Raw genomic sequence first — 15,294 nt, 5'->3', positions numbered from 1 at the left:
AGCCCCTGCCAAGGGGATGGGGCCAGGGACAGGGCGGGCAGAGGCCAGTCCTGCGCCACAGGGAGGGGACAGGGTCCTGACACCCAACTCTGGCCCAGCTGATGGCCTCAGGATGCCAGGGGCTGCCCTCCCTGGTGGCTTCAGGGTGTGGGTCACCACCACGATGGATGATGGGACAGCCATTCATGCCCCACGGCATGGCACGGCACAGCTATTTCTGCCCCACGGCACAGCACGGCATGGCCCAGCTATTTCTGCCCCATGGCATGGAACAGCCATTCCTGCCCCACGGCATGGCACGGCCCAACATGGCAGGGCACGGCCATTCCTGCCCCACAGCATGGCACGGTTGCTCCTGCCCCACAGCCACGAGCTGTGCCATGCTGGTAACCCCCCCTGTGCCTCCCCATCCCCGCCGCTCTCCCGGCCCCCCGGCCGCGGCCCTGCCATGCGTCAGTGCTCTCCCCATGGCGGGGGCGGGCGGTGGGGGGGACAGAGGGGCCCTTGTTGTGTGCCGCCGCAGGGCCCCCCCGGCCCGGCGCCTCAATGTGGCCCTTGTTTGGCACCGGCCCTTGGTGTCCCCATTAACATTTGCTCTGGGGCCAGGCTGTCCCCAGCAGGAGGAAGGGGACAAGCTGGGGGACTGCGCCAGCCCGGCGTGTCCCCCTCATGCACCGGGACCCTAAGAGCCCAGCTGGGACAGGGACCCCAAACACTGTGCCCCCCACCCCCCACCCCGCCGGGGGATGGCCCTGCTGATGGCCACGTCCCTGGGGACATGGGGGTGGCCGCGGTCACGCTTCCCGGTTATTTTGGGGAGGATAAATCAGGCGGGCGACAGGTGCGGGGCCGCGGCAGCCGCCGCTGGGGGGGTGAGTGACGGTTCAAGGGCAGCGGCGTGGGCAACGTGCAGCTCCGGCGCCCCGGCTGTCCCCAACCCCGGCTGTCCCCAACCCCGTCGTCTGTCCCCAACCCCGGTGCTCAGCCACCCCCCGCTTCCAGATTACCATCTATTAAATATAGATGATATTACCCGGGGCGGGGGGAGACGCGTGAGAGAAACAGCCCCTTTCAGTGGCTCTCAATATACGTACAAGTTTATATACAGAAAACGGCCAAAACAGGAAAAAAAAAAAAAAAAAAAGATATAAAGGGGAGGGGGATGAGGCTGGGGGGGGGCTGGGCCCCCCTCCCTGTCCCCATGCCCCCCCACTCTGTACAGGATCCGGCCGCTCGCTATTTACATTGGGGGCATTTTTACAGGGGAGAAGGGGAGTGCCGCACCGGCGATGCCCCCCCGGGGGGGCGGTAAAAGGCACCGGGGCTGCTGTGCGTCTGCACCCAGTATTGTGAAGGCACATGGGGGGGACCTGGATGTCCCCAAGGTATTTGAGGGGGGACCCGGTCATCCCTGGGTGGGGGGGTCCCAGGTGTCCCCGGGGGGGGGATCCCAGGCGTCTACAGGGGTGGCAGAAGTTCCCTCCGGGGACTCAGAAGGGCAGCGTGTCCATGAAAATCTTGTCGACGATGGGGGGTGGTGGCACCAGGTCCTCCAGCTTCAGGTAGAAGATGCGCTGGAGGCCCTGGGTGCAGAGGCTGCGCAGCTCAGGCAGTTTGCCCAGCAGCTTGGAGAGGCAGCCAGGGCGGCCTGGCTCAGCCCCCGCTGCCGCCATGTGGTCCTTCAGGCACCCCACGATGCGGTTCTGCAGCTCCTCCACCCGCTTCGGCTCCTTCAGCCCGTGGCGGTCTAAGGAGGGGGACACACAGAGGCATGAGGCCAGGGTGATGGCCGTGGGATGGGGAAGGGGCCAATGGCACAGTGGGGTCTCACCTGTGATGATGACGAGGGCGGCGAGGCAGGAAAAGGAGGGGACATCGACGCTCATGCGGTGCAGGCTCTGGGAGAACTCGAGGATGGCGTCGATCCACTCGCCAAAGCCCCGCACGCACTGCAGGCGGTGCAGCACCACCCCGTTGCAGAAGATGAGTTTCCCTTCCTCTGGCTTGGAGCTGCAGGGACAGCCACGTGTCAACCCCCCACCACAGCCCAGGGCTCCCTGGCATGCTGCACCGTGCCATGCCGGGGCTCACCGGTACGCCAGGCGCAGGATGAATAGCTCAAGGAAGGCAGACTCCAGCAGCAGGTCCTGGTCCTCCTTGGGCAGCTCGGCAAAGCCCTGGATCTTCTCAGCCCACTTCCGGATGACGTCCATGGAGCCAGTGAGCAGGTCATAAAACTGCTGCACGTCCACCGAATCCTCCTTCTCGAACTGGCACGGTGCTGACTCCTGGAACTGCCGTGGGGCACAGGTCAGGATCAGGCCCCAGCACAGCCCCGGGGAGGGTTTGGGGTGGTACCGGCCCTACCTTGGAGTAGTCGAGCTTGGTGGCACTGGGGATGGAGTCGATGTGCGCCCGCACCAAGGAGGTGATGAGGCTGACAGGGGACGCATCCAGCGGTTGCTTGGGCTTGGAGGGCAGCCGGCCCCGTCTCCCCTTCAGGCTGTCGGTCCGGACCACTGCAGCAAGGGACATGCAATGAGTGCGTCTGTCCTCAGCACAGGCAGATGGGCTGCGGAGCAGTACACCCTACCCTAGAATGGGAACCTGGTACCTTCTTTGACCATCCCGACGGCCAGGCACTTCTGGAAGCGGCAGAACTGGCAGCGGTTCCTCCGCCGCTTGTCCACGGGGCAGTCCTTGTTGGCCAGGCAGATGTACTTGGCATTCTTCTGCACTGTGCGCTGTGGGGGAGAAGGAGCGGCCCAAGCTCAGCCTGGGGCGCCCGGCCACCAAACAAAAGCCCTTCTGTCCTCCCCTGCCTCCCGCTCCAGCACGGCATCCGGCTCTGCGTCTGTGGGAAGGGCTCCTGGGGCTGCGATCCCTGCCCTGTCCCTCCCCAGGGTGACCTGCAGCATCCTCTCGCTGCTGCAAAGCATTGTGGGAACATCCCGGCAGCAGCTCTTGGGGGGACCCCTTACCTTGAAGAAGCCCTTGCAGCCCTCGCAGGTGCGCACGCCGTAGTGCTGGCAGGAAGCGTTGTCCCCACAGACGGCGCAGCGGCCCTCACCCGCCCCGGGGCTCCGAGCCTTGATGGGGGTCAGCGCCGGCCCCTCCAGCAGTGGCGAGGCGGGGGCCAGGGGCAGCCCGGCAAAGCCCCCGGGAGAGCCCTGGGCCAGGGTGAAGGCATCTGTGTCCAGCAGCCGTGGGTCCAGGCGGGGCGAGAGGCCTGGCTGCCCCTTCAGGGTCCCAGGGGACCCGCTGGGGCTGGGCACCGGGGGGCCAAAGGCGAAGTAGGGGGGCTGCGACCCACTGCCTTTAGCTGGCTCAGCCCAGGGCCGCCCGCCATCATAGTTCGGTGGGGGCGAGTACGCCCCGAAGGAGCCCTCCCAGCCCGGCGCCTGGGGCGGCTGGAAGCCCGGTGTGGCGGGCGAGGGGACGGAGCAGGGGCTGCCGTAACAGTCCGAGCCGCTGGAGGAGAGGGTCTCATCCGGCTGCCCGCCGAAGGCGCCGGGGTAGCAGCCATACACCTGGAAGTCCTCCAGCTTGAAGGCGGTGGTGGCGGTGGGCTGGCTGCCGGCCGGCAGCTGGTAGAGGAAGGCGTCGAACTCGCCAGCATAGCCCTCCATGAAGGTGCTGAAGCTGGGCAGGGCGGGGGCTGCCGCCAGGTCTGCTCCGGCCACCTCCATGGGGAATCGGCTGCCCTCAGGGCTCAGCAGCTCAGCCGGGCAGCGCTCACAGGGGCCAGCACCTGCCGTGCCGTACTGCGCCTGGATGCAGGGCATCTCTGTGGGGAGAGCGGGGTGTTAGCGGGGAGCCCACTGCCACCCCCAACCCCTCCGGAGGATGGAGACGGGGTGAGGACCGTTGGGCTTCCCCAGGATCCCCCCCTTGTGCCAGAGCTGGACCCCCAGAGATGCTGGCTGTCCGGTGGTGGCCGCTGCCATCCCCAGGAAAGGTCACGCCGCAGCCAATGGCCGCAAAGGACATTGCCCAAAACGCTGGCTTAGCAAAGCCGCCGAAAAGGAAGGAGGGAGGAATGCGGCCGGCAGATTCCCGAGCCCTGCGGCTGGCCAGGGGAAGCTGGAAGCTCGAGGGTCCCACTCCCCCTGTGACCCATTTCAGGGTCTTTTGGAAAAGCAAAGGCAGCCAGACTCGGCGGCTGCAGGGGAAGAGGAGCCCACCCCCCGGGCCCTGCAGCCCCCCAACCCCACAGCACGGATCCGGCCCGGTGTAAGACGTAACAGGAGTCCCAGGTCCAGCTGAAAGCCAAGCCAGGAGTCACCCTGATGGCAAGATGATAATGTAATTCATCTCACAGACCTTTAAAGGTCACGCCGCTCCTGGCCCCCGGCCGCCACAGCCCCGGCACGGCACCGCTGCCAGCTCTCCCGCCAGCCCCCGGCTTCCCCTGGCCAAGTCCGGGCAGCTTTCGCCGATGCCCAGAAAGCCGATACCCACCCGGGGAGCCGGGTTTAAAAATACCCAGCGTGGGTCCAGCCTTGGCACCCGCAGGGTGGCACCAGCCCCCAGCCCACTCCCGGTGCCCCGGTGGGGTTTGTGCCCGTCCAGGGCTGTGCCGGGCTCAGAGGGTGGGTTCAGAGGGGACAGTGACCCTCTGGCTGCCTCCTGTCCCTGTATATGGCCGAGGAGGCATGAGGCCATGCTGGGGACATGGCAGCGGAGGACACCGGCTCTGTGGCAGCAGCTTTCCTCGCCGGCATGCAAATCCCGGCTGCAAATTGCCAGCCGGGCTATGCAAAGCCTTGACCCATCCTGTGGTCCCGGCACAGGGTTTGTCTGGCAGCAGCGGGCAGCGCCCGGCACCATCACCGCTTCCTTATTCAAATGCTTTTGCCCTTGCCCGCTTGCTGGTGGCGTTCTGGGTCCCCCCTGCCATAAAACCACCCCTTGGGGGATCGGGCAAAAATTCCCGCGGCCACCCCCGCACTGCCGATGGGCAGTAATTGCAGATTCCTCGTTCTGGGAGTGCAGGCAGCTGCCTGTGCCCAGGTCTGGAGGCTGCTGCCCATGTGGGCTGGTGGCAGCCCCTGGCACCGGGCCCTGTGCTGCGGGCGGGCGAGAGCAGCCGGCAGCGTTGGGGGGGGGTAATGCTGCCCACCTCCCTGCCGGCACCTGCTGCCCTGCCCTGCCAAAACGCAGCCGCTGCCAGGCCTGCGTGGGCAGTGGGGGGGCTTGCCTGCTCTTTCCTGCCTGCATGGCAATGGCTGTGCCCCTGGTGCTGCCTGCACTTCCCTGCCTGCTCCGGCTCCGCAGCCGCTCTGCTCAGGACCCCGGGGCTGATGGCCTGTTTGGGTTGGTTCTGCCCCCGACAGTCCCCGGGGGTCGGGGCTCTCCCCAGCTGCAGCCAGACCCGGTGGGGCGACCGGCTCAGTCCCGGCTCCGCAGCCCAGCACCGGCCGGGTGCAGCCCCGAGAAATAGCTCCCAGTCCAGCGCAGCTCCTCCCGGAGCCCGGCATCGGGCTCGCCCCGGGACCTCCAGGACCGGGACCCTTCACTCTACCGGCCCACGCGGTGCGCGTCCCCTCCCCGGTTCTCTCCGGTGCCGCCGGGTAGCCCCGAGGGCTAACCCCGCATGGTGCACACCGCCCGGTCCCTTCCACCGGGACGCCCGACTCTCCCCGGTGGCGCAGGGGCTCGCCGGGACAACCGACCCCACGCATCTTGCAGGACGCGCACTGTCCCGAGCCCCCGGTGTCACCGGGAGATCCCAACAAACTCTTCCCGGTGCTACCCGGGACGTACGACCCCAGCTCTCCCCGGTACCGCCCGGGATACCCGAACTGGCTCTCCTCGGCTCCAGCCGGGACGCCCGAGCCCATGTACCTTGCAGGACGCCCGCCGCCACTCGCTCCCGGTGTCAGCGGGACACCTGAACCGACTCGCCCCGGTGCCACCCGAGACACCCGACCTCGTGCCCCTCTCGGTGCGCGCACCCCAAGTCCCCGATGATACCCGGGACACCCGAATCGACTCCTCCCGGTGTCATCGGGACACCCCACCGGGCTCGCCCCAGTACCCACCTAGGACGCCCGACCCCGCGAACCTCCGGGGGCTCGCACCCGCCTTCCCCGGCACCACCGGGACACCCGAAGCGACTCCTCCCGCTGTCACCGGGCCACCCCACCAGGCTTGCCCCGGTGCCACCCGGGACACCCGACCCCGTGCCCCTCCCGGTGCGCGCAACGCCGGGACATCCCGCCCCCGTTGCCCCCCGCCCGCTCCCCGCGTCCCGCTGCCGCCCATACCCGGGTGCCGGCGCGGCGGTGCTCGGTCCCCGCTCCGGTCCCCGCTCCGCCGGGCTCCGACCCCGCCACTACTTTCTCTTAAGCGCTCGGTGACGCGCGGGGCGGCGCGCGGGCCCGTGACGCACGGCGGCGCCGTAGAAGGTGCGGGGGGGCGGTTCCGGCGGGGGCGCGGCCGTGACGCACGCGGGGTTCCATTGACGCAACCGCGGCGCCCGCGCTAAAAATACCCGCGCGGCCCCGGCTAAAAATAGCGCGGGCGCCCCCCGCTCTCCCCTCCCCCCCTTCGGGGCTCCCGGGGCCGCCGGCGGGAGCGAGGGACGGGAGGGAGGGAGGCACCGGTGTCGGCACCGGGAGGAGCGGCCAGCCCGGACGGGCAGGGGCGGCAGCGGGGCCTGGGTCCCTCCGGGGGCCGGGATCCCCGGTGTCCCCTCGCTGCTGCCGTGCCCCAGTGCCCGTACCTCCGGTGCCGTGATACCCGGCGCCCCCTCGGTGCCGGTATCTCTGGTGCCCCCGTCGCCGGTGCCCTCTCGGTGAGGGTATCGCCGGTGCCCCCATCCCCGGTGTCCCCTTAGTGCCCATACCTCTGGTGCCCTTATCCCCGGTGTCCCCTCGATGCCGTTATCCCCGCTGCCCCCATCCCCGGTATCCCTTCGGTGCGAGTATCGCCGATGCCCCCAGCCCCGGTGCCCCCTCGGTGCCGGCATCCCCGGACCCCCCCAACCCCGGTGCTGGTATCCTCGGTGCTCTCCCGTATGCCCGGTTCCGCAATGCCGGTATCTTAGGTGCTCAGCGCCCCCGGTACCCCCGCTCTCCTCCCGCTCGGTGCCCGGGTGCGGGACATTCGGGGTCCCGTCCCCCCCCGCCCGCTCCCCGCGGGGAGACCCTGGCCGGGGCGATGGAAAGAGCGGCGGCTGCTGGCTGGCGCCCAGCGCCGGGAACGGCGCCCGCGGGCTGGAAAGATGAGCTCAGCCCGTGAGGGGCCCGCGGGAGGGCGAGGGATGGGCGGGGAGGGACCCGGTACCCTCCGGTACCCGCTCCCGGAGGTCTTGGGGACCCAGCCCGCCGTGCCTCGTCGTCCAGGGCGGGAGAACCCCGTTCTCCCGTCCCGGGGATGGGGAGAACCGATGGGAGAACCGTCGTTAGTGCCACCAGCAATGCCACCCCCGTTAGTGCCAGCCCTTTGCAGCGCCGCCAGCGATGTCACCAGCGATGTCCGCTCCGCTTGTGCCACCCCCATTAATGCCACCAGCAATGTTCCCCCCGTTTGCGCCACCTCGTTTGTGCCACCAGCGATGCCAGCCTTCGGTAACGCCACCCCCGCTAGTGCCAGCCCTTTGCAGCACCACAAGGGGTGCCACCAGCAATGTCTCCCCCGTTAGTGCCACCCCTGTTAGTTCCACTCCTTTAGTGCCCGTGTCGGGAACGGGCCCCTCGCCGGGGCGTCGGGGCGGCTCGGCGGGGTCGGGCTCGGGTAGGAGCTGCCGGGACCCCCGGCGCCGGGACCCTGCCTGGCTTCAAGGGAGCCCCCCCGGCCACGCGAGGAGCGGCAAGGGGGGAAGCCCGGCCCCGGCGGGGACCGGGGGGGACACGGCGCCGGGAACCGGGGGCCGTCGCCGCCTCCTCCCGCCGCCCGTTACCTCGCTGCGGCCCCGGCTGCTGCCGCCGCGCAGCCCCGCGCGCCGCCCGCCCCAGCCGGGGGCCCCATGACGTCACACCCGGCCGCTGACGTCCCCGGGATCCCGCGGCATCACCGGGGCCGCCCCCGAGGGGATCCCCCGCGCTCGGCCGGGACCCGCCTCGGTCCCCGCACCCCGCCAGTGGCGTCGCCGGTACCGGGGCACGGACGGGGGCCGCAGCCGGTGCAAACTGGGCGCTACCGCTGGGCCCAGCCGGTGCCGGTCCCGTGCTGGGGGGCACAGGCCGTGCAAACGGGGGGGGGCACAGCCAGTGCGAGCCCGGGGCTATGGCCAGGAGCCCCCAGGACAGGGACAGGCCGGGCGTTCTGAAGCCACCGGGGTTGCAGAGCGTGGCCAGCCATAGCCCCCTCACACCCCTCGCTTGGTGGCCGAGCTGGTGGTGGCACTGATGGCAGCAGGAGCGTGATGCTGGCGGCCCCCGCACCTGGGATTAGCTGTACCCCGGCTTCGGGGCAGGAAATCCGAGATCGTCACCCTGGCAAGGCCACGGGGACATGCAGGGGGAGCCCTGGCTTGTGCCAGCCCTGGGGCGTCGGATCCACCTCTACATCCTGGTGAGGACACAGGGACATGGTGGCCACCAGCCATCCCTTCCCGCTGCCCCTAGGACCTGTGTGGCTGGGGTTGGGGTGGGTGTCGCTGGATCAAAGGGTGCCCACGGCTGGTGCTGGCTCCCCGCCCCTGGCCTATATTTGTCAGTAATGACAGGCTGCTCCGGGGTGTTCCCGGACCGTACCCCACAGCCGTGGTCCCGCCAGCACTGCCCGTCTCAGCTGGTGCCACGCGTGACCCAGTGTCCAGCCCTGGGCACACGCAGCACCAGGCTGGGGCTAAAAAAAGCTCTGCGTGGGGTGGCAGCTGCCGCGGAGGGGGGTGTCCCATGACGAGGACAGGGCGCCCCGACACTGGCCACGTGCGGGCGGGTGCTGTGAGCGTGGCCCTGTGAGCCAGACCATAAATGTCCAAGTCCGCAGCCATTCTGGAACGGGGACAAGGCAGGAGAGCGGCAGAGAGCTGGCACGCACACCCCCACGCACACCCCCGCAGCCCTGCCCCACGCACACACGCAGGCACACGTGTGCACACACAGCCCCGCAGCACACGCATGCACACCCCACTGCAGCACAGCCCCCTACGCCCCTAAACCCCCCTGGAGACGCCCCTGAGGTCCTGGGGGCCTGAGCCACGGCCAGATACGCCAGGGCCTGGCTGTGGGGTGCAGGAGCTCAGAGCTGGGGGTCCCCGGGGCTCCCTGAACACGCAATGGCCCAGCCAGGAATGGGCACAAGTCAGAGGGGAAACTGAGGCATGGAACCCACAGCAGAGGGCTGGGGGCTCTCAGTCCTCGCACAGTGCGCTTGTGCAAGGGAATCCTTGTGCAAGGCCACCCCCTTGGGTGCTCACTGCAGCAGCCGGGGGGGGGTGGGGACTCTGTGTCCCCCAAGGCCTCTGCATGCTCCCCCCGGTAGGCCTCAGGGGCAACAGGGCAGGGGGAGACCCCAGTGCCCGTCCCGCTCCCCGCAGGCGGAAGGGCTCGGGGCGGGACCGGCTTCCTGCCGGCTGCCTGAGGAAACGGGGCAGGAAGGGCCTGGCCGGGGCCCCACAGCGCTGGGACACGGCCCGTGGCAGCGAGGGCTGTAGGGGGATAGGGGGGGTCCCCAGGAGTCCACACAAGGTGACACTGGTCACCCCGAGGCCTTTCTGCCTGGAGTGTGGCCAGCAGAGGGGGCAGAGCCGGGGGCTGCAGCCCCGTGGGATCCCCTGAGGGAGATGTCCCCACTCCCCAGCCAGCCCGTCCCCATCCCCAGGGGGCTCTGTCCCCCCCAGACACAGCCACACACCACTGCAAAAAGTCTCTGTATTGGTGAGCGCTGAGTGCGCCAGCGCAGTACAAAAGCCCCCAGGGGAGGGGGATGCAGGGCCCCCGCTGTGCCCCCCAGCAAGGAGGGCACCGATTCCTGAGATGAGCAGTGGCTTCACGAGCCGCCTCGGGGAGCGTCCCCATGTCTGTCCCTCGGTGCCGTGACCCTCATGGCCTCGGGGGGGCAAGCTGGGACCCCTGGGACTGACCCTGAGCTCCTTCCAGCAGCCCCCGGGGAGGGAAGGGGGGGGGCATGCAGCCCCTTGCAATAAATAAATAAATAGGCCTGGGGGCCCTGGCAGTGCCCACAGCTAGAGGTGACTCTCCTCCTCCTCCAGCGCCCGGTTCAATCCCGGGATGAACTTGAGCAGCCGCCGGCGGAAGCTGCTGTGCCGGCCCTTGCGGGGGACGGCCACCCCCTCCCCGGTATCCCCGGCCCGGGCCCACAACCGCCCCACTGCCCCCGGGCCCCCCCCGCACTTGAGGCTGGCGCTGCGGGTCAGGGCCGGCCGGGGACGCGGTGGGGGGGGTACAAGACCCCCGCTGTCCTTGTCCCCATCCTTGTCCCCATCCTTGTTGCCGTCCTTGTCACTGTCCAGCGAGTCGGCAGAGGCGAAGAGGCAGGTCTGGTAGAGGGAGTCGTCGCTGCCACAGGCGCTGGGGTGGGGGGAACCACCGGGCAGCCCCCCCTCACCCTGCAGGCACCAGCGGATCGACTCCAGTGTGTCGTAGATGCTGGGGTCCTTGGCCACTACACCTGATGGGGGACATGGGGGTGGCGGGAGAGGTTGGAGGGGGGGCCGGGAGGTGCCCCACAGCTTCCTCCTATCCCCCCCCAGCCCCCACTCACCCCGCACTAGCCGCTGCTCCTGAACCATCAGCGAACGGTACTCCCCCCACTTCTCATAGAGCGTTTGCTGTGGGGAAGTGGAGGTGGGGTGAGGAGCCTGTGTAGGGGTCCCCAAACCCCCCCTTCCCAATTCCCCCCCTCAGTACTCCTCCCTCACTTTCAGGTACTGCAGCCGGGCCTCCAGCTCGGCCCTCCGGATGGATGTCCCATAGAGTGTGTCGAGCCTGTGGGGCAGCAGCCGTCACTCTGGGTGCCAGGGGCCACCTGGGACCCCCCCCGTGTCACCCCAGCTCACCGGAGCACGTTGCCCGAGCTCTTGATGATCTCCACGATCTCGCGGTGCCGGACACCCTCCACATTCAGCCCGTTCACCCCCGTGATCGTGTCCCCTACAGTGTGGGGGGAACACAGGCTCAGGGATGCTGGTCTCCGCTGCTGGGGCCCCTCCTGGCCCCCCTGGGGATGCGCTCACCAGCCTTGAGTCCTGCCGCCTCAGCCGGGCTCCCGCCATGCACCCGGCACACGAAGGTGAACATCTCCACGCTGTTCCTGTCCTGGTGGTGCAGCCCGTAGGTCTGAAACAGGGGTCCTGGTGAGAGGCGCAGGGGGGGACTCCCTTATCCCTGGGGTGACCCCCAGGCAGCAGCCTCAAGGTGGCAATTGCTGTATTTAATTGCTGCCGGGTGATGTGGGGCAGCACCCTGGCCCTGGCCGGGGGGGTGTCTCACCTCAGATGGCTGTGCCCCAAGGGAGGCCCCCCCGGCCGCCCCCGTCTTCACAGCCGGGGGTGGCTTCAGTAACCAGGCAGCTCCGTCAGCACCAAAAATAAACCCCGGCTCAGAGACAATTTAAAAATACCCTCGATGCAAAGCAAGGTGAGGGCTGGAAGGGTGGGGAACACGGCACGGCACCCACCTGGATCTCGAAGCCGAAGGTCTCTTCTGCTTTCTTCTCCAGCGTCACCACCCTCCTGGGGGACATGGGGATGAGGCACAGGGCAGAGCCCATGGCATCCCCCCCCCCCAACTCGCCCCCGAGACCTCGGGCACTTCTCTACCAAAACATGGCTTCAGGGGCTGGGTTTTCCCTGCGCTGGGCAGGACCCCAGGGACCGCACTCCCCTCCCTGGGACAGGACCCCTAACTCTTGGCCAGAGCCCTGCAGCCTGTCCCATGGATCCCCAGCAGGTCCGGGGCTGTCAGGGCCCCCAGGGAGCTGTGTCCCCATCACTGCTCTCACCTGCCTCATTTTCCTCCATAAAATCACCCCCCATTTCTAACCCCGTGGGGTGTCCAGAGCAGAGCAGTGTCCCAGGCCCAAGCCCCAACCCATTGGGACATCCACACCAGCCCCGCTCCTGTGTCCCCCCCCCCATCCTGGAGCCCCACCCCTACCTGTGCTCCTCCGGGGACTGGCTTGGGGATGCCCACCTGAGCCCCGCAGCCTGCAGCAGAGGGAGAACCGTCAGCGGGGGACACCGTCCCGAGGCATGTGCCCCTGCCTCCCCCTCCAGGGACAGCCAAAACGGGGCATCCCACCAGGACCCCACCGAAGCCCTGGGGAGCACCGTGCCAAGCCGGCACCAAACCAGCACCCGGGTGCACCCACCGCCCCGCAGCCCCCCCTGGCCGGCTGGGCATAACAAGGCTTCTATTAGTGCTCAAAGCCACCCTCACATCTGCTCCGCACTCGCCCCACGCTTTGACGTCACCCCGTGCTGCACCCCACCCCACGCCACGCTCCAGGGGGGCCTTGGGCACAGAGGGGCCCTGTTGTGGTCACAAAGTCGGGTTTTTTTCATGCAAAATTCCCCCCCCCAGCCCAGACAATGTCCCTGTTGTGGAGGGCGTGGAGGCGTGGGCGGGCAGAGGGATCGGCTGGGCACGGCAGGACCCTCGCCGCGGGGCAGGAGGTGACAGGGCTGTCCCCAAATGCCCCTCCGTGGCTGCTGGGCTCCGGCAGCCCCGGCGCGTTGCAGCCGGCGTCATGGAGAGCTGTGCCTCAAGAGTGGCATGTGGCCCATCTTGGTGGCAGTTAGGTGCCACCAGCTCCCCCTGCTCTGTGCCACATGGGTGTCACCAGCCCTGTGGCTGGCTGTCCCAAACACAGACAGCAGACATTTAAATGCAAAACCACCAGAATCGGACACGTTCACCACAGAGAAAGTTGCTGCCTGTCGTGTCAGGTCCCCACGTCACCCCAGTGATGGAGAGGTGACGCGGGACATCCCAGCCCCCTCAGGGATGTCTCTGGCGGTGGCCTCGGCCAGCGAGCAGGAGCTAGGCCCCACATGTGACCCAGCCTGCGCCAGCACGGCCACAAGAGCCACTTCTGCTCCGGATGTTGGCTCCGCTCTCGCTTCCCCCCAACGCTCAGGAAGCGCCGCGGGGCCAGGGGGAGCGTCGGGGCGGTGACAGCCCCAGCACCACCAGAGAGGGGCTTTCCCTGAGACACGGTGGCAGATGATCTTGTGTCCCACCAAACCAGACCCCGTGGCACCTTGTGCCCCATCCCCCTGCCCTCCCCACAGGGCAGAGCCCGGGGGGCTGCAGGGACATGCCTGTTTCGGTGACATGACCACGTACACTGGGGTGGGGACCCGTCCCTGCGCCCCAAAGGCTGCAGACAGGACGTGGGGAGGAGCCGGTACAGGACATAGGGCTTGGGGGGGACGCTGGCGTGGGGTGGGGGCACAGGGAAGATACTGGGGCAGGACGTGACGCTTGCGGGGACAGCACTGGAGTGGGATGGGGACACTGGGAAGATGCTGGGGCAGGACAAGAGGCTGCGTGTGTGTGCGCCACCAGAGCAGGACCGGGCCAGAGGGGCAGGATGGGGACACGAGAAAGGGTCGGGGGGGGCGGGCACCGAGGCACGACAAGAGCCCAGGAGAAGCCGCCGGGGCAGCCCCGCAGGGTGCAGACACCGGTGGCCGCTCGGGACGGGGCCATCCCACACGCCCGTTTCCCCCCCCCCCCCCAGCCCGGTGCCGGTAGCGGCGCCGGGTCCCGGCGCGCATGGAGGGGGAGCGGGCAGCCCTACCTTGCGCACCCGGGGCAGGGTGCCGCCGGCAGCCGCCAGCGCCCGGTACAGCTCAGCGGGTCCCGGTCGCTCCGGGGCCGTCGCCGCATCCTCCTCCCGCGGCCGGAGCCGCCGCAGCCGCCGCAGGGTCATGGCCGGGCCGCCCCGCCCCGCGCGCCGCTATATCAGCACGCGGGGGGCGGGGCCAGACCGAGACACGCCCCCTCCCCGAGGAGGACACGCCCCTTCTGGGCCTGGCCGCGCCCCAGAGTGCTCGAAACCACGCCCCTTCTGGCGCTAGGCCCCGCCCCAGGGCCGGCTGGGGGCGACGCCGGGGAGAGCGGGGGGCGGAGGGTGAGGGGTGTCACCGCCCCGGGGAGCACCTCGGGGTGACAATGGGACGGGGTGGGAGGTGTCAGGGGCGTCACCGCGGGGTGCCACTGCCCCAGGGACTGTCTTGGGGGTGATAAGAGGACAGCGCGGGGGAGGGAGGGGGTCAGGGGTGTCACCGCGGGGCGTCCACACGCCGGGGATCACCTTGGGGATGATGATGGGCCAGCGCGGGGCTCAGGGGTCTCACCGCCCCGGGGGACGGTACGGTAGGAAGCGGAGGGTTTCTCGGGGGCGGGAGCGTTGCCGCTCCCAGCACCGGAGCCTGACCCGGGCCCAGCAGCCGTGTCACCCCCCAGGACAAAGCCTGCCACCAAAGCCGCATTTGGGGTTCAACCAGGGCGGGCCTGGGGGCAGCCGCAGCCCCGGGCCGAGCCTCCAGCGTGGGGGCGGGCAGGATTTCAACCGATCCCGCGGGAGCTTTGCCGGTGCCGGGGACACGGAGGGAAGAACAATTCCCGGAGGCACGAATGGGACACGGCTCCGGGCAGCCCCTCAACGCCACACCCGGAGGTGGCAGGAATTTTCCAGCTGGAATTAAGGGGTTTGCCCAAATGTTTGTTTAAAATTTGCCGGGAAAAAAAAAAAATAAAAAAAAATCAGTTTGTAACAGTGCGGGGTGTGTTACAGCCCGGGCCTCCCACCCCCGGGGCACCGGGAGGCTCCCGGAGCCGACCTGCTCCTGCTTGGAAGCGCTTGCCAATGGCCAGGCCCGAGCCCCCTGCACCGTAACCTTCATCGGGGAGCAGAGAGCAACAGCCCAGGCTGCTCCCAAAACCTCGCACCCCAGGTAAGGACTTGGCCAAAGCATCCCAGCCCTGTTTTCCCATCGCGTTTCCTAAAAGAGAAATGTATTTTTGCTTTAAAAAAAAAAACCAACCAAACAAAAAAAAACACATCCTCTCACTTCAGGCACTGCCTGGGTTTCCAGGCCAGGGTCAGACCGTGTGGGGCCGCAGCAGGAGCTGCAGACAAAGCCAGGAGTGAGGGGGGATGAGCCCAGATGGTGGCTCCCTCTCCCCACCATCCCCCCGCCAAGTCTGAGCCCGGGGGGACCCCGGATTTCCCCCTTGATCGGCTGACAACATGCTCATTCACGGCAGGCTCTAATTAGGGAGAATTAGTGGGGGCAGCTTTGCACAGCACCAAGCAAACAGGATTTTATCAGGCTGCCGGGCAGTTTGGACTGAAATTTATCCTTCTTTG

The 15,294-nt window shown here is 68.4% G+C and overlaps 2 protein-coding genes across 3 annotated transcripts; both read right to left on the bottom strand.

Moving 5' to 3' along the window:
- Nucleotides 1–1,076: 1,076 nt before the first annotated feature.
- Nucleotides 1,077–6,464, bottom strand: NR4A1 (nuclear receptor subfamily 4 group A member 1). 2 transcript variants are annotated; one of them, XM_074164934.1, is made up of 7 exons: nt 6,270–6,464; nt 2,982–3,787; nt 2,615–2,744; nt 2,368–2,519; nt 2,092–2,294; nt 1,832–2,010; nt 1,077–1,747 (listed from the first exon to the last, which is right to left on the bottom strand). In XM_074164934.1, exons 2-7 carry the CDS (start codon nt 3,783–3,785, stop codon nt 1,491–1,493), a joined length of 1,725 nt encoding a protein of 574 aa, XP_074021035.1. In that variant the 5' UTR covers nt 3,786–3,787; nt 6,270–6,464; the 3' UTR covers nt 1,077–1,490. The 2 variants fall into 2 exon arrangements, with proteins under 2 accessions (XP_074021035.1, XP_074021037.1); XM_074164936.1 differs by lacking the exon at nt 6,270–6,464 and having other exon boundaries at nt 1,491–2,010; nt 2,982–3,785.
- Nucleotides 6,465–10,138: 3,674 nt separating this feature from the next.
- TAMALIN (trafficking regulator and scaffold protein tamalin) lies at nt 10,139–13,851 on the bottom strand. Its single transcript, XM_074164986.1, has 8 exons — nt 13,720–13,851; nt 12,072–12,121; nt 11,593–11,647; nt 11,150–11,252; nt 10,973–11,066; nt 10,835–10,901; nt 10,678–10,744; nt 10,139–10,584 (listed from the first exon to the last, which is right to left on the bottom strand). Exons 1-8 carry the CDS (start codon nt 13,849–13,851, stop codon nt 10,139–10,141), a joined length of 1,014 nt encoding a protein of 337 aa, XP_074021087.1.
- Between the last annotated feature and the right edge of the window lie 1,443 nt (nt 13,852–15,294).

This window comes from Numenius arquata, chromosome 29, assembly GCF_964106895.1.
Source record: "Numenius arquata chromosome 29, bNumArq3.hap1.1, whole genome shotgun sequence".
Classification (NCBI taxonomy): domain Eukaryota; kingdom Metazoa; phylum Chordata; class Aves; order Charadriiformes; family Scolopacidae; genus Numenius; species Numenius arquata.
Note: the sequence above shows the minus strand (reverse complement) of the source record. Positions and strands in the feature narration are given on the sequence as shown.

Coding starts and splice junctions, on each gene's coding strand:
- NR4A1 (XM_074164936.1), bottom strand. CDS start 3,785: ATGCCCTGCATCCAGGCGCAGTACGGCACGGCAGGTGCTGGCCCCTGT. Junction 2,520..2,614: donor CGTCGGGATGGTCAAAGAAG/GTACCAGGTTCC, acceptor CCCTTGCTGCAG/TGGTCCGGACCGACAGCCTG. Junction 2,011..2,091: donor ATCCTGCGCCTGGCGTACCG/GTGAGCCCCGGC, acceptor CTGTCCCTGCAG/CTCCAAGCCAGAGGAAGGGA.
- TAMALIN (XM_074164986.1), bottom strand. CDS start 13,851: ATGACCCTGCGGCGGCTGCGGCGGCTCCGGCCGCGGGAGGAGGATGCG. Junction 11,253..11,592: donor CCTTCGGCTTCGAGATCCAG/GTGGGTGCCGTG, acceptor CCCCTGTTTCAG/ACCTACGGGCTGCACCACCA. Junction 10,745..10,834: donor CCCGGCTGCAGTACCTGAAA/GTGAGGGAGGAG, acceptor ACTTCCCCACAG/CAAACGCTCTATGAGAAGTG.